This window comes from Sabethes cyaneus, chromosome 1 (genome assembly GCF_943734655.1).
Source record: "Sabethes cyaneus chromosome 1, idSabCyanKW18_F2, whole genome shotgun sequence".
NCBI lineage: Eukaryota > Metazoa > Arthropoda > Insecta > Diptera > Culicidae > Sabethes > Sabethes cyaneus.
Window position 1 is genome coordinate 41,209,245 of NC_071353.1, and position 18,388 is coordinate 41,227,632.

At 39.6% G+C, this 18,388-nt stretch overlaps 1 protein-coding gene across 1 annotated transcript in view; it reads right to left on the minus strand.

Moving 5' to 3' along the window:
- Positions 1-18,388, minus strand: part of LOC128732933 (dynein axonemal heavy chain 10) — a 254,416-nt gene that overhangs the window by 133,353 nt on the left and 102,675 nt on the right. Inside the window, 4 exon segments of the mRNA XM_053826409.1 lie at positions 867-952; positions 1,341-1,473; positions 2,070-2,222; positions 16,997-17,155. Of these exon segments, the coding sequence (XP_053682384.1) occupies positions 867-952; positions 1,341-1,473; positions 2,070-2,222; positions 16,997-17,155 (531 nt within the window).

The window sequence follows — 18,388 nt, forward strand, 5'->3', positions numbered from 1 at the left end:
GTAAAATGTGAGCTTCCTAGTTAACATTGCGGCGATAAACTCCGAATTATTACAAATACAACTAATGCTTCAGAGTCAGAGATTATTTAAATTGATATTGTCCTGCCAGCCAAATCTGGATTATTTACCCTAATACCAAATGCTGTTGTTGCTCTGTCTCTTTCTTACGACAGTGACTTCAGTATGTCGCAATTTGGTCACAGTTCTGTGCAGTCTCACTTTCAAACAGCGGAGTCCCGTTTAGCGGAAAGTGCGGTTTAAAATAACATGGAAAGTGTAGCGTAACGAGGAGAAAAGTTTAATAACACTTCCAGGTGGACAAAAAAGTGATTTTAGAAACGCTTGTTGCATAATAAAATCATCCTTTTTAAATCATTATAATTTTCTTTTTGTTCTGTTACTTGAGGGTGTACGTAGGCTATTTATGTACCATGCGCCTCCATTGAGGAATATTCCCATACAAATTTCAAGTTAAGTTTTCTCAAGAAAGTTCTATGGGCTACACCTATACGAGCAGTGCAGTGATGTTCTGGATCGACAGAACTACACTATGGTGTATATGGTTAAGCTCTAAGCCTGTGACCGATAGCGATATTTCCTTGTAAGTTGACTCGACCCGATAACAATGATTTCTCTGGCAGTTATGAAGCTTGAAGCTGCAAGAATTAATCATTTCACAAACCATTACATTTTAGCTCGTCCGCTTACCTCAATAAAGATTGCCTACTGAGTTTTGACTAACGTTAACTACACCAGTGCAAAACTTTGAACTCCATAGCAAATTTTTCTTTGCAAAAAAACAACCCTCCAGTACGGCCACTTCGGTCCACTTTTCTAGAAAAAAAACAGAACAAATTTCAACTCACCACTTGCATTTGTTCGTACTCCAGCTTGCACAGCAAAAAATCATTGTAATCCGTTAATGGGATGTCGAAGAGTTTTTCCGCGTTCTCTGTGAGAAGAAATAGATAGACAAAAAAAAACATAAACGGTGAAAATGGATGCATTTAGTTTAGCGTTTTTTTCTTCTTCGTCAGTTGGGCAGATTGAGTTTGCACTCCAGAGGAAGCTAATTGTTTCGGAACTGTTAAAAGCTGCAACTTATGGCACTTTCCGGTGTACTCAGTGAAACGCTGAATTCGATTTATGTTGCACGTGAATTTGAACAGGTGTATGCAGCCATGCCTGCTAGACCGTGTGAACGAAGTGAATATTTAAGGCCGATGGCCGTCGCATTGCTTTTAATGTTTGAATGACAATTGACTTAGAGGTTAAAAGCTTGGCCTTTTTAACAACTGTGGTTTAAAGTGTACGTGACTAGTGGTGCGAGTAAGGCTTACCCAGTTCAACGCGTTGTTTCTCCATAGCATCGAACTCCTTCCCATAGCTGTTCATCAATTGTGCTCCCCGGTCCAGATCTAGCCCGACCGTTCCTGGGCCTTCGCTCTTGTAGCGTTGAACAAATTTGTTCAGCTGAAAAGTAGAAGTACACACTAACATGACGAGATATATGTTACGTCGTTTAGCATATCAAACGACGAAAGAAACTCGGAACGAAATCAAAGCGGCCACCATATTAGACGCTCAATTTACTTTACTTGCTAGCGAAGAGGCTCCTGGCTCCGCAGGATCTTGACGAGGACGTCAAGACCAATGAACTAAGTTTTAAAATAGTACCGGGAAGTGCACAATTTACTATACGATGCGGCAGGTAGCGTACAGCGGAAAATGCTGACGATGTCACCTTCTTCGCATAAGCATCTCTTTATGGTGCATCTCGTACCGTACCATGGTATGAAACTGGCTCAAGTTGTTGGCAATCTCACTAATCTGAATAGTTTAATATTCAACTAGGCGTTACAGTTTAGTCCCAGAAATAAAAAAACACACAAAAAACCTGACTGTGACAAGCACGCTTCTTGTCACGGTTTTACCAGGAAACATTTGGAGGCGTGCTTTGATTTGGCCGAGCTTTCAAACATTTTCGTCTCCTACTTTCATCCGGTCCCTTCTTGTGGGTTTCCAGTGCGGATACGGGGCTTTTCTGGAATGGCGCTGAAAATACTCACTTCAAAGCAGAATATACTGATCTCGGTTTGTGTCATCTCGGCAAACTTTGTCTTCGTTGATTGCAGTATGTTTGCACGGTATAGCGCTGAATTGAATAATTTTCGCCATCGTTTCTCCAACTGGTATGCCATCAGTATGTCACCGAAGGGGACCTGCAGTAAGAGAAGGAAAAAAAACACAGTCAAAATTTGACGGTCTGCGGTCAGGGGTGGCTCATCAGATGCAAACATCAAACGTTAAAGGGGTTCAAGTAACTTAAGAGCTCACCAACTGGTTTTAAAACGAATTTTATCCGCGCGCAAGTAAAAGTGTCGAACCAACATCATATCCGCAATCCAACGAACGGCAATGTAAGTTTCTTTTTAACCTATTCCGTCTATGTCCCGCCAGCATCGTCATGCAATCAAGGAGCACAAAATTTGCCGCAAATTCGGGGGAAATGGATCATCATCAAACACTTTTCGGTACGGTTTTTGGCGTCACCATAAGTACCCCGAAAGGAGAAGCAATCAGACAGCCAAACTTCGAGCTTTTACACACTTGATAGCCCAAAGTGCAGAGGACAACGGTGAGCTGCCGGTTAGGGATAACCGAGAGCGGGGGGAAAAGTTCTTTTCCCGAAGTGTATTACACACACTCACTCTCACTCTATCCTCTTCTTCTTCTGCTTCTTGTTTTCCCTGCTTCGTATAAATGGATAAAGGATCCCAAATTGCGCTAGAAGCAAGAAGAAATTTCGCAAGAGTGCTGATTCTGTTTGCCGAAGCTTTGGAAGGAAATTGAACGTTGTCCTTTGTGCCTTTAAGAAATCTGATGGATTTAACGGATGCGATTGGTGTTTTAGGTATAGCCGAAGAACGTTAATAACGACTTCAAGTACAAGTGTGTTGAGAGCTATTTTTTCGCAAAAAGGAAATAACCATCATCAAAAGTTGATTAAATTTCGACAAGTTTTCGCTTCCTACGGTGTGACTTTAAAAACAAAATCTAACCTTCAACAAACAATGCTGCAACTCTTTCAAGTACCGTCGTCCGGGGTGAGATTGTACCAAAAAAAGCATATATTTTTGTTCTTTAGCTCAGTATACACACAATTTAGGAACTAAGTTGATTTCAAACCTGTTAACATGTACTAAATTGTTCAATTAACAACTACCGTAGAGATGGTTTAGTTACAATGAAACCTAATTTTACCGGAAGTGCATGAACTTTGGCATAATCTCACCCCTTCTAGGGGGTAAAATGTCAGGCAGCATTACCTCGTGGCTCGAACTGTCACATGGAGCATAATTCCATTGTGCTTAAAGTAGAGTCAATAGCCAGTCGCGTTTGTCTTAAACCTAAAGCCTTAAATCTAAAACTAAACTAAATTTACTTAAATAAAATTGAATTATAAATTATTTGATTGATCGCTATTGATAGGTAATTGATTGAAAACATGCAATTTATCTTAAACTAAATGAATACGTATATTCTAACTTATAGCTAAACTAATTCTAAGTATTAAGGCTAAACTACGGCAAATAGTACGGTACTTACAGCTAGAAGTGCTGCTAAGTCCATGCGAGTTTTCTAACTGAATAAATATTGTATGAAGAATTCGTTTCGGATAAAAGTGGAAGAAAATACGAAAATGTAAGTCGAAAATTGTAAAACTTTAAAAACCATTATAAATCAACCTAACAATACATTTCAGCTTTGAAGCTGTGTAAAACCTGCTATCTGGATCTATTCACTTCCCTATCCGAACAGCTCCCATGGGATTTAAACGGGAAAAGCAAAGTAAACTGTTTAATTCATACGGCCTATTGTGCCGCCAAAAACATAAAGTTAGGCAAAAAACCTAAACAGTGAACATTAGCATGTTTATAAACAATACACATAAATATCAGTATAAAGTAGTTCACATGGGGCCGTCCATGAACTAAGTGGACTATTAGGGGCAAGGGGTCGGCCAAAAACAACGCGTCATACAAAAAGTATGAACGAACATAACCCGGGGAGGTCTGAAATAACTAAAAATGAGTTCGTAGTAAATGGACAGCTTTTATATAGCCAGTAGCGTTTCTAGGGTTAACAAGGGGGAAATATATGAAGGGGTGTATCCTAAGGGGGCATACCTTTTTGATCATTTAACAAAAGTAACCATTACTTCGTTTGAGAACTCGCGGCCGCAGAACATGTGGCCTATCCCACCCCCTCCCCCTCCTTAAAACTGGCAGTTTATACACGGTATAATATATTCGTCTTATATATTAGAGTGTTTATTCAAAGTATCTGAAATTTCCAGAGGAAAAGTAAAAATTAGTTTAAATTATTTAGCAGACCTATGATGCTGTTTGCTCCAAAATGGATGATGCAATCTAATCTGCCAAAATATTTTGCTCAATAGTAAAGAATGCGAGTGTACTGGTGTATACTGACGTATTTTTGTTGTGTATGTGAAATCCACAAATTGGATCGATCATTATGTCTTGGCACAATCTCATCCCCGTGAAGCTCGAAAAGTACAAAGTTTCGAAAAATATTATTTTCGTAATCAAAACTTCTCCAACGCATAATGACCTTTCAATACATTGTAAATGATTAGTTTATTTACCTTCAAGATAGCAAGTTGATGCTATTTCTTGTTTGGTTTGGTTTGGTTCAACCCCCCTAGCGGAAATTTGTTCTGAAGCTTGATGTTTCTGCTACCAATTGCTTAGAGCATAAGAAAATTTACGGAACTAGTTGAACGATTCTCGTTGTCATCGTCAATAGTATAGATCTCGTGCTGTTTCAACTAGTCGGCAGCATGCAACTCAATCTTGGGTTACTCGTCGCCCAGGCTTTTCAGAAGGCGCAAATCGCAAGATCAAGTTGAGCCTTCTCGCACGTAGGGTCCCTCTGTTCTGGGTGCCCGTGGGGTTGTGAACTAGAACCGTTTTCCTTATGACTGTCTGGTTGTGTCTGCTACTCGTGATTCATATACACGCAAATCTCATTTAACGTCCACTATTATGGAGCGTATGAACAATCGGTCGTCAAAAGGGCGGTCGTTAATTCAATTTTTCGCGTAAAACGAGACGACATTAATTCAAATTCCGTACGTTAAAATATTGACGCAAAAGGAAATCGCGAAAAAAAATGGACGTAAAAAGAGATTCATACTTCCGCCGCTCTCCGCTTCTAGCTTTTGCTCCGTCAAATATCGTTCGCAAGTGCGGGCATGTCCTCCGTGAGTATCGTCAAATCCATAAAAACTACCGGCTAATAAGGGCTATGTACTTTGTCAGCCTCGTATGGCGGCTATCGTTTGCTAGCGGATGGAAGCGCTTTGCGACGGGCAAAGTAGACTCGATTTTCTGTTTAAATGCGCCGCAAGGTCTCCTTATTTGTGTTAACCGCGGCCACCAGCGATCCCAACGATTATCGTCCACGAAAAGTTCACGTTCGTCTCTTTGAGCATCTACCAATCATGCATGGACTGCGACTCATTTACTTTTACCCCAATCCTGTTAGCCTCCGTTTTCAGTCTCGTGCAGATGGCCTTCACAGTTGCGAAGTTTAGGCCCACAATATCAAAGTCATCTGCGTAGTCAAGAAGTTTGCTACCTTTACTGGAAATTGAGTCTCTCGTTTCGATTTTGCTCACCGGATCCTCTTCTCAAGGGCGATGTTGAAAAGCACGCAGGTTAAGCTGTCAACTTGTCTCGACTTTTGCCGCGCCTGGAAGGGACTCGGTCCTTTTGACTCTAATAGTCTCTCCTAGCCAAGATTTTAATATACAACGTACCACGATGTCAACTGGGAGGCGCAATTTCAACATTTACTTTCTTTTATAGCAATTTGATTTTTTTTTTGTCAAACGAAGAACCCAGAGTATAAATCAAAATAGCTTATGATAATTGAAAATATTGTCCCATTTCCTGAATAAACTCCTTAAGTTTAGGCTATGTCAATTTTTTTTAACCCCCCCCCCCCCCCCTAAGAAATATTTCTGGCTACGCCCCTATTGCGAAAGCATGAAAGATAACAAAGTAACTAATCTTTGTCTTTGGTTTGTCAACAGCTGGATAAGGCGTACCTACTGTCGGTGTTGCGGGTAGGAACTCTATCCCACACCAATTAACTTTGGCCAATGATGCCGATGCGACGCGACGTCAGATGCGACGGCGGTATGTCAGACTGACAATGAAAACCTGCTTGTCTTGACAGCAAGAATGTAAACAATCTACTTAGAGTTTAGTTGAAAATTTTCGGTGAAATAATGAAACTGATGAATAACGTTTCAGCCTACTACTCTTCAGCTATCGTCTGACGCATTCTTCTAGTATTTACGCTACATTCATATCAATTATTCAGCCTTCATCAGTGGGCTGGTTTTCGTTCCGTCCAACTGGCTTGTTGTTGTTACTCTGTTGGCCAGTTGGACTGAACGAAAACCAGCCCACTGATGAAGGCTGAATAACTGATATGAATGTGGCGTAAATACTAGAAGAATGCGTCAGACGATAGCTGAAGAGTAGTAGGCTGAAACGTTACGCGATATATTCATCAGTTTCATTATTTCATCGAAAATTTTCAACTAAACCTGAAGATAGTGATTTTGCGGTGACTTAAAATCAAAGAATCTACTTAGAGGCCTGGCAGACGTGAATTTATTAACTTACTGAAAATTACGCTAAATGCTGGTGATAATTATTCTAAATCTACAAATTAAGTGAAGCTAAATATTCGTAGTTGCTATATCTTAGCTGGTTAGTACTAACTTATAACTTGACTTTTTTGCTTAACGTAAGAACAACTTAACTATCTTATATATAAAAATGGATTTCTGTCTGTCTGTCTGTTTGTCGAGATGTTCCTTATGGAATCAAAAACTACTGAACCAATCGGCGTGAAAACTTGCATGTATAGGTTTTTGGGGCCAGGGAAGGTTTTAATGATGGTTAGGGACCCCTCCCCCCACTAAGAGGGGAGGACTCCCATACAAATGAAACACAAATTTCTGCATAATTCGAGAACTAATTAAGCAAATGGAACAAAATTTGGCATGTGAGTGTTTTTGGTGACAAGAATTTATTCTATGGTAAATTGAGACCCCTCCCCCTAGAATGAGAATTATGACTCCTCTCACCTTTAAGAGGGGGCCTTCCATACAAAAGAAATACAAATTTCCTCATAACTCGAGAACTAATCAAGTAAATGGAACTAAATTTGGCATGTGAGGCTTTAGGGGGCAGACATTTTTTCTATGATGAATTAAGACCCCTCTCCTGTTCAGGAGGGGGGGCTCCCATACAAATGAAATTCAAATTTCCTTATAACTTGAGAACTAATCAAGCAAATGGAACCAAATTTGGCATGTGGGAGATTTTGGAGTCTTGAATTTATTTTATGATAGTTAGAGACCTCTCACCCCTGTGGTAGAGGAATATGGACTCTCATACAAATAAAACAGAAATTTTTGCGAAACTTAAAGGCTAATCGAGCTTGAAAAATTCGAGACTCTTCCATAAAACATTAGTCAATAACAAGACCACAAAAACTATCTATAGTAACACTAGATCATTCAGAACGAGACGGCCACAAATGGGGGAGGCAACTCCCCGCAGAAATCACTACTGTCTAGGTTTATTTGTTTTCTTAGGTCAACCTGGGTTTACTTTCCAGTACAGCGACAGCGAGTAAGGAGAGGATGGTACGAAAGGCGAAATTGTACTTTCCACGAAAAAGTTTTCCGTGAAATGGTACATTCCGCTTAAGGTTTTTCGCAAAATGATATTCGGCGAAATGTGGTACAATCATAGCGAATATTACTATCCACCTTCTGGCTATACAATGAGGGGACAGGAGAGTTGTTTTCTACTTTACTGTGAGGAAAAATTGCAAATTTGTATATTAAACTACCCATTTCTGGTAACATATAAGCATTAATATAAGCAGCAAATCAGCATATCTGGCATTTTATACTGCACGTTGCTGTATATTAGCTTTTTGTCTGCATAGGTGTTGTAAATTGGCATCCAAAATTGTATTCAAATTCTTCGTGTCGGTAATTAGCTGCAAATTAGCATTGTCAGCACTATAAGAAGGTTATCAGTATATTATAGCTGTATATTTTGCCAAAATAGCATTTAAGTAGCATTTAAGGCGACTTAAATGCCTATGGACCTGCATTTGAATAGCATTGGTGATGCTTATTGGTTACCTGGGATGCTTTCATAGTTACGTAACTGCCAAAATGAATCATCTAAAGTTGAACTCCTCAGAAACTTGCAAAACTCGAGATTGTGACAAAGATCATCCTAGATTCATGATTTATGTACAACACAGGTTAATTTGTGCAATACGTAGTTTTTCGGGTCAGCTAGTAATCAATAAAACTAAGCTAAAACTAAACCAGCAATGAACAGTTACAGTTGAAACCTACATTTCAAGGCTAAATTCATGCGGTTTGCACAATAGCAATACTGAAAAATTGTAAGTCTAACCTAACCTAACATGTTTTCCAAATACTAAATACTGAACTTAAACTAGGTTTATAGCTTAAAGCTGCTTGTGGTTGTTTTTCTTTGTTTCATAATCGCGGGAACAATTCTTTAAGAATTTTTCATTATGGAAAACCAAGGCCGGTGTCGGATATGCAGCTGCGCCAACTGTGACCATCCGGAAGAGGTGAATGACATGGTGCAATGCAATAAGTGTGAAATTTGGTGGCATATGTCATACGCTGGAGTGACAAAATCCGTTGCGGATCGGCATTGAAGTTGTCGTAACGTAACTACCACTACCAGTATTAGAGCGGCTCGTCTCCGAATGAAGTTCCAACAGCTGGAGGTGAAGCAGATTCTGTAGCGACCTCATTTAGCCGAGAAGCATAACTAGAGGAGGAGTTGCACGCATTAGCAAGATTAGCGATCGGTTGAGCCTCAAAAGGACACAGCAGTGGTAAGTAAAGTGTGCTGAGCAGGCAGAAGGTGCGCAAAATATTCAATCCGAAGAGTAAGCAGCTACTTCGCTGAATACACCGTACACCTCACGCGTCCTGGAGATGACTGAAGATGATACGTAACCAAGTCCAATCGTTGCCAACGTCAACAATCAGCCGTTGAATTTGACGGTGAAACCGAAAAACTTTCCACAAACGAAGTACGCCATCGGGTAATCTGCAGCAGGCAGTCGGCGCATTCCCTTCGGCGGTCTAGAGGTCTAAACTAATTGAGAAACAACAGTAGGTTCGTTTTTCACGGCAGTTTTGGAAGTTAGAGAGATAGTTAGATCGGGAAAGAAGCAGACAGAGGCATCCGATCCGACAGGTAACGATACCCAAAGTCCTCTCATAGCACAGTTAGCCAGCTGTAACAGTTATATCGAAATGAAATCCACGGTTTGCCACAAACTTATAATAACTCCCTCCATCAAATGATGAAGCAATTCGGACACTTGACGCTATCAGCCACAGTCTCTTTTTCCACTTCAAACTCGAATCCTCCTGGAGTCATTATTGTTCGGCAACTAGGAACGAATACGACTTTGCTGTATAATATTAATCCGACTTTGCCGGCAGGGAATGTCCTTCTACCACCGGAAATTCCAATCGTTGAACAATTCACTCCCTCTCCTTCGCAGTTAGCTGCAAGACAGGTAATGCCTTGCGATCTGCCTACGTATTCGGAAAATTCCACGGATTAGCCTAAATTCATAAGCAGCTTGTGGTTGCAATTGTGCCGGGAATCTTACTCTTCCAAAACCAAGGCAAACGTATAATATAATATAGATTGAGTCGGGAAAAGCCCATGGCCAATTCTTATTCTTATTCTTATTCTTATTAATACCGTCACAGCCACAATAAAGGATTCCTGGAAATAATTCTAATTATTTCTAATCATAGAAATATGTATTTCGATTTATTTTTTTTTGTCAGTATTGACATTTGTAAAACATCTAAGATGTATTACAAATGTTAAATCGGCCAGGCCAACTGTGAAGTATTGCCGCAAAGACGATTCTGTAAAATGAATCTTGTGTAAATAAGTTATTTATACATAAATTCAATTCTGAATCAACAGGGGAAGAATAAACGGGGACGTCTCGTACCAACCGCTTCTGATTATAAAGTTTTATTTTCGTTGGGAGTATTTAGCTAGTAAAAGTTAAATAATACTCCGGACCCTCGGGGACGAACTTATGGCACTTAGCCAAAAGTCAGGCTGCAATAGACCAAGGATATAGCGCCTTATTTCGCTCTCTGAAAATAGATTGATACACTAACTACCAAAAATCCAACGGCCAAATGAAAAAGTAGCCGAAAAATTATATTTTGTAACAATATTACAATATATAACGATATTTTGAAATTCCACTGTTTAAGTTTTAAGTGCTTTTGATTTAAAGCGGAATTAAATAAAAATCGAAAATAAATGGAACTTTCTCACCATATTTTCCTCATTTGTCGTAGGCAATACTACAAACGTTCTGCTCCTAGACATAGTCTCTCCAGGAACGATTCCATTTAGTCATTTGGTGATCAACCGTTTGGGTTGGAGATTGATTTACAATAAAGCCTTCTCATCATCGCATGCGATGTCAATGGGTCGTGAAGCACCAGGAGGTTGAAGCTGCTACTTATTCAGCACCCGGACGCAATTTATTCATTAGCGAGGATACCTGCACATTTCTTGACTTCTTTTGAATTTTCGATCCAAAGGTTCTTCATTTTACGACTAATCTAGCATCGTTTCTTACTGCCAGGCACTTTTAACTTGCTTTCAATTGGTCAGTTTTCTCACATGAAAAATTATATCTTTTTAGAAAATTTCGGCACAATAATCACTTTTCGTAACTATATTTTCAACACTGTACGTAATTCACAGTCCCATCTAGGGTTACACTAGAATTTAGTCATTAATTTTAATACATTTTCTAATCGAAAAGAATGACAGAAATTTGGACGTGAAAAATTTTCAACGTCCGCTTTCGGCCGTAGTTTGCTACGATCTTCTCAGCTTTTGAGTCGGGAAAAGCCCATGGCCAATTTGTATTAAAGTTGAACCGGTGAGAGGGCCATGGCCAACGTATATAAAGATTGAGTCCGCCCAGTTAGCTTCGGGGTACGATGCTGGGCTAACAAGCCAGTCATCGTAGGTTCGAATCTCGACTAGGCGGTGCCACTATTGAGTCAATAGGATCTTTACACTAGCCGTGTAGTTTTCTTGTACTCTAATAATGGGCTGCGAAGTCTGACGATAAAGAAGGGTGAAGTTCTTTAGAACGTCTATACAGATGGCTTTGCTTTTTGAACCGGTGAGAGGTCCATTACCAACATGTATTGCGATTGAGCCGGGAAAAGTCCATAGCCAATTCAAAGTTGAGCCGGTGAGAGGGCCATGGCCCACGTGTACTATAATTGAACCGAGAAAAACCCATGGTCATTTTGTATAAAGTTAAGCCGACGAGATCGCCATGGTCAACGTAGAGATTGAGCCGAGAAAAACCCATGGTCAATTCTTATCTTATCTCACACTAACGCAGCCAATACTTGAAGGCATCCTGGAAAGTGACGATTGCTTGAATCGATCATTTTTCTTGTCTACGGCCAGGCCAACTGCGTAGCATGTACCGCAGAGAGAATTCCAAAGTATCAAGTGGAATTAGAAATGATAGGGTAGTTGATCAATTAGTCGCGTAGCTAAGCACAATGTAATTCCTTTTTATTGTTTATTGAGGTATTTGCTTCAATTAATGCTTGTGGGATATAAATTTATCGAACACAAGGTATTTGTCACAAGGCAAGATAATTGCATTCGTTGTACGAGAAGCTTTATAAAGAAAAAAAAATGAAATTTCCGATTCAATTGTATTGTACCAATGTTCCCTTAATTAAGTTTGGTGTTCCTTTAATTGTGTTATTCCGTATACATTGCTAGCTTGCTACGTGGAAAACCATTGTAGCGCAACTATAGAAATGAGCACCTATAGTTATGCGCTTCTACTACGCCTATAGTTGCGTTAGATTTTAGAAAATCGGCATTTTAGCAAGTAATGCTTTAATTTTAAATGGTGTAGTCTAACTACCAATGCTCTTAAGAACTTGTTTTTTATAATGAACGTATTTTTTTATTTAAAATGCTACGGCGACGAAAATATGCATTATTAATGAATAGTAGCGCAACTATTGGTACTACAACTATTGGATCAACTACTCTACTTAATTCCATTCAACTCATTGAAATCAAGGGGAAAGAAGAAAGCGTGGACCTCCAGTACCAAACGCTTCCCTTGAAGATATTGATAAATTTACAGATTACATTATGCAGTATGCAGACGTTGGGAGTATCTTTGCTAATAAAGGTTAAGTGATACTCCGGACCCTCGGGGATGAACTAATGGTTTTATTTATTTATTTACCTTTGAACCGCAGAGGCACTGGATGCCCGATCTTTTCCCTCCACTCCAAAAAATTTTCATTGCTTTCCTCTACCGTCCCACCATCAATTGTAGAACCACCTTTTAAAAAAATATTAATTAACAGAGAGTTTTCAAGATATCAAAAGGTAAAATGCGCTTGGCTTTTACTTATTTTTTGGGCCTATTTCACGTGATTTGTGACGAATTTGTAAAATAAATTTTATGATAAAATCGAAGTTAAAAGTTTCAATTTAAAAATAAAAAATTCGCGACGTCAAAATTTTTCCGGGAAAATCCCATGGTCAATTCGTAATAAAATTTTAAAATTGAGCCGGCGAGAGGGTCATAGCCAACGTATATGAAAACTGAGTCGAAAAAAGCGCATGGCCAATTCGCATTAAAGTTAAGCCGGCAAGAGGGCCAACGTATATTATGATTGAGCTGGGAAAAGCCCATAGCCAATTCGTGTTAAAGTTGAGCCGGCGAGAGGGCCATGGTCAACGTTTATGCAGATTGAGTCGGGAAAATTCCATGGTCAATTCGTGTTAAAGTTCAGCCTACGAGAGGGCCATGGCCAACGAATATTATGATTGAGTCGACAAAAGGCCATGACCAACGTATATTATAATTGAACCGATAAAAGCCCATGGCCAATTCATGGTAAAGTTGAGCCAGCGAGAGGTGCATGGCCAACGTATATTATGATAGAGCCGGCAAAAGCCCAATAGCCAATTCGTATTAAAATTAAAACGGTAAGAGGACCACGGCCAACGTATATTAAGGTTGAGCCTGGGAAAGCCCATGACCAATTCGTGTTAAAGTTGAGCCGGCGACAGGGCCATTACCAACGAATATTATGATTGAGTCGACAAAAGGCCATGACCAACGTATATTATAATTGAACCGAGGAAAACCAATGGCCAGTTCATATCATAGTTGAGCCGGCAGGAGGGCACTGACCAACATATATGAAGATTGAGCCTGGCAAAGTCCATGGCCAATTCGTGCCACAGCTGAGCCAGCCAGAGGGCTATGATCAACGTATATTATGCCTGAACCGGGAAAAGCCCATGTCCAATTATTATTAAAGTTGAGCCGGCAAGAGAGACATGGCCAACGTATATAAAAATTGAGGCAGGAAAAGCCCATGGCCAATTCGTGTTAAAGTTGAGCCGGTGAGAGGGCCATGGCCAACGTATATGCAAATTGAGCCGGGAAAAGTTCATGACTAATTTGTACTAAAATTTAGTCTGCAAGAGGGTCATGGCCAACGTATATTATGACAAAGCCGATAAAAGCCCATTCATAGTAAAGTTGAGCCCCCGAGAGGACCATGGCCAACGTATATGAAGATTGAGCGGGTAAAAGCCCATGGACAATTAGTGCTACAATTGAACCGGGAAAGCCCATGGTTTTGTGTTGAAGTTGAGCCAGCGAGGGGACCGTAACCGACGTATATTATGATTGAGCCGGGAAAAGTCGATGGCAAATTCGTATCGAAGTTAAGCCGGTGATAGGGCCATCACCAACGTATATTATGATTGAGCCGAGAAAAATCCATGGCCAATTTGTATTAAAGTTAAGTCGGCAAGAGCACCACGACCAACGCATGTGAAGATTGAGCCAGGCAAAGGCCATGGCCAATTCGAGCCGGCGATAGGGCTATGACCAGCGTATATGAAGATTGAGCCGGGAAAAGCCCATGGATAGTTTGAATTAAAGTTGAGCCGGCAAGATGGCCATTACCAACGTACGTTCTGAAAAGCGTCCAACGTATATGAAGATTTAGTCGGGAAAACCCCATGGCCAATTCGTATTTAAGTTAGGCCGGCGAGAGAGCCCATATATTATGATGAAGCCGGGAAAAGCCCATGGTAAATTTGCATTTAAGTTGAGCCGGCGAAAAGGTCATGGCCAACGTATATGAGCCGTTTAAAACCCATGACCCATTCATATTACAATTGAGCCGGCGAGAGGGCCATTACCAACGTACATTATGATTGAACCGGGAAAAGCCCATGGCTAATTCGTGTTAAAGTTGAGCCGGAGATGTTTTGATTGAGTCGGGAAAGATTCCTGGCCAATTCATATTAATATTTAGCCGGTAAGAGGGCCATGGGCAACGTATATTCAGATTAAGCCGGAAAAAGCTCATGGCCAATTTGTATTAAAGTTGAGCCGACAAGATAGCCATAGCCAACGTATATTATGATTGAGTCGACAAAAGCCCCAGGCCAATTCGTGTTAAAGTTGAGCCGGTAAGAGGGTCATGCCCAACGTATATGAAAACTAAGCCGGGAAAAGCCAATAGCCAATTCGTGGTAAAATTGAACCGGCAAGAGGATTATGACCAACGTATATTATGATTGAGTCAGAAAAAGCGCATGGCCAATTCGTGTTAAAGCTAAGCCAGCGAGAGGGCCATGGCCAATTGGTTTTAAAGTTTGTTCAGAGTTAAATACTATTGCCCAAGGAGGTGTTCTTCCAAGCATTGAATCTGTTCTGTTACCCACGAAGAACTACTAAATTGCTAACAGTTTTATCTATTGCCAGAAACCGTCCTTTTAAGGATGAACACTTATATGAAGATATAAAAGATTTTCTTTCGCCTTCTGATCGTAATTAAACTTTATGGACTAGCAGTTTTCGTTATTCAGTATAGTCTTTCGTGCATATTTTTGTGGATTTCTTGTTTAATTACAGTTAGTTGCAATTGTTACACTTGTTCATAGCAGATAATTTTTCAATGTGACAATTATTGAAATCAACGTATCACTGTGACACCTTTGATTATGGTGGTACGTCAAAATAATGGAATCATCAATTCCAAAACGTCAAAATAATGGGCAATTAGAAATTAATGAGAAAGAGTAAAATTCTTTTCATTTCTACTATAACTTTGTCATAATAGAATTAAACAAAATTTTCCTTTAATTTTCTCGTTTTTCCGCTTTCTGCTTTTCAATGTTTCAATAACGAGACCTCATGATTGTAATTTGTAAAACTAGTAAATAGAACTGTAAGTTAAATGTATAAACCGGGTATTCTTGATGGCAGATGCTTTTTAAGTTCATGACAGCTCCAGCACCGGTCATCTAATTGAATTTCTCGGTGGTTTTTGTAATTCCTACTATGAACGATTCGATAAACTGTCAGAGAACAGATACAATACAATATGTTTAATTCATTATTCCAATATGTTCAATCCATTATTTTAGTAGTTTGAAAACAAGACACAGAAAAATTTCCATTATACTCTTTCATAAAATCTGGTATAAAATGAACGATCTTAAAAAGCGGATTATTTTGATTGCATAGAGTAATTTTCTTGATTCCTTGCATAAACGAACAAATTTCAACAGTTTTGAACAATTTAAATGCATACAAATTTAAGTAACCTCTTGAAAAACAGATTGTTCCGCTCGAACCACATTACTGACAGCTGGTCTACAGCGCTTGAGTATTAACAGAAACACCTGTAAGCTCTAATCCACTACAACTTGATACCTGCAAATGACTGTCAAATTAAACTAATCATGCCAAGCCCAGATCAACTGTTGATTATCTATTGCTGTCGTCAATCAAGCTAAGTTTTGCTTGCCGTGCCGGGTTCAGAGTCACAACTCACAACAAACCTACAGATGTCCACTGCTGGTCTTGGAAAGCAAGGAAAGGCTAAGAAACAGCGTTTCCAACATTCCATAGTGAAAGTTCAACAGTCCTACTAACAGATGCTATCAAGGCGCAAATGGCGAAGGTTTTGTTCTCTGTTATCCTGTACATCATCACCATCATCATCGTCCTTACCGTCAGCGTCGTCATCAATGAAGTTGATGAAAACTTCATCCAACTCATTTGCATATTGATGAACCTCACCTTCGCCTTCACCTCACCGAGCGACCGTAGCGTTTCAGTTCAGATGATTGAAGTTGAATCTTTTCGTGTCAGTCGGCTGCAGAAACAATAGTCCAAAATCTGACCAGGGCGGATATACCTTATACCCTTATAGCTTACGTCACTTTCTGCTTTGTCTTTTATTTTTAAAAAGAAAAAAAAACACTTTGCATAAAATTGAAAATTACGAATACTGCTTATGGCACTGTTTAACACAGCTCGGCTGCTTTCGCTGACACTTGATTGGAAACAATGACGAATACAAAATATTCTTAGCTAAATTAAATAGATAGCTTTTGAAAATGGGTCGGTTCTGTTTTCGATCGCGCAATCAATATTGTTGTGCCACTGCCTTGTTGAGATACGATTGAAAATGGAAATTTTGGTGATTATTATTGAATATTCGGAAGCCGAATGCAAAAGAAGATTTAGATTTAATTTTCAATAAATTTGCAAATATTTGCGATACGCGGAATCAATAGAAATCAATAGATTTAATTCGACAATACAAAATTGCTGTTTCGAATTTAACGCAAGCCATACTTTTTGAATGAAGAAGAAATCCCTAAAATCAATATTCAAGATATTATCTGCTGAAGATTCTAACTATACCCGAGAAAACTAACCATTATTCACTCACCTTAATGCGATGCTCCTGCAGGATGTTATATATCTCCTGTATTTCATGTATTCTCAGCTCCACCGTCAGCGCCGTAGTCTGGATTGTGTTAATGGTCTGCATGACACTCTTGAAATGCGATAGTTCCTTAACGTTGCGATCCAGTTCCTTGCGGAGGTGCTAGATTGGAAACACAAGCAATGGAAAGGTATTTAATGAGCTTTGCAGTACTGTTTTAACGTCTAAGATATTAAATTTCAGTTGCCCAATTCGTACAAGTTGCACGAAAACAAGGCTACATAAAACACAATTTACACCATTTTAAGCCGTGCCCTTGGTTAAGAGCGTAAATTTTCGTTGTATGACATTAGTGATCCCTAAGGTTGTAGTTTGTAGGAATAAATTCGCTCGGCAGCCGGAAACGATTCATAACTTGTACCTCGCTTTACGTGGCGGTTGCGATCCATTTGCCCTCTGTCGTTCGGACCGGACAGCCATCGAGAGTCGTACATGGAGTTAAAACGGTGGAAAATATTCCATTCATAAATAAATAGGCTGACAGTACAGCCTACAGATGAATTTCGTAAAAGAAAAATAAAACCACTTTTGCAAGTAATTCTCTCAGCACATTTGAGCAAAAACGAATGGCTTTCTATGCTCTGCGGCAGTTTCCATTTGTTTTGGGTGTCATACTTTTCTCGTTTGTCCAGCCTGCAGCCCCCTACGATTGGCCTATTGCGACGCAATAGGTTGTTGGCTTGTCAGTGTCAAAAATTTATCTATGACAAGCTCAAACTCAAGCTCAAGTTGCCCAGAAGTGGTACACTCTACCGGGACTCAAGGCTAGTCCGACGGTATGCACCGGTCCAGTTGTTTTGGGGCCGGCAGGAAAGATGTTTGAATATTTCACATAATGTCAACCGGCAATTCCCAGGATGTACGTCATGTCGTGCAATGGAAATTTATTCGCTTGAAATTTTAATCTGTGTTTCAGCTTAGTCCGGTCACCTACTACTGGACATGCTGCTGCTGGTACTTGAGAAATGTTGGTTCATACTATGAAATCACCCTAGATGGATTGAACGATGCTAAAAAAAATACTGCAGTTGAATGAGCTGAACGTTAGATGTGGTTTTAATGAAGTAGATTTTATGTTTGTTGTTACATAGATTTAGAGAATCTGAGTCATAATTAGAAAAATGTGATTTTCATAATTTAAAATAATACGGAAAAAAATTCTTTCTGATTGCAGTTGACTCGGCTTTGGATTATCGCTATGCAAAACAAAAAAAAGTGGATGACAAATGTTCTTGATATTATATAGAGATAGGTACTGGTCTCTTTCGGCTGAGTCTTTGTAGTTTTTTTTTTAATATTTGCAAGATACAGTGACAGTCCACTCTCTGGTGGTCT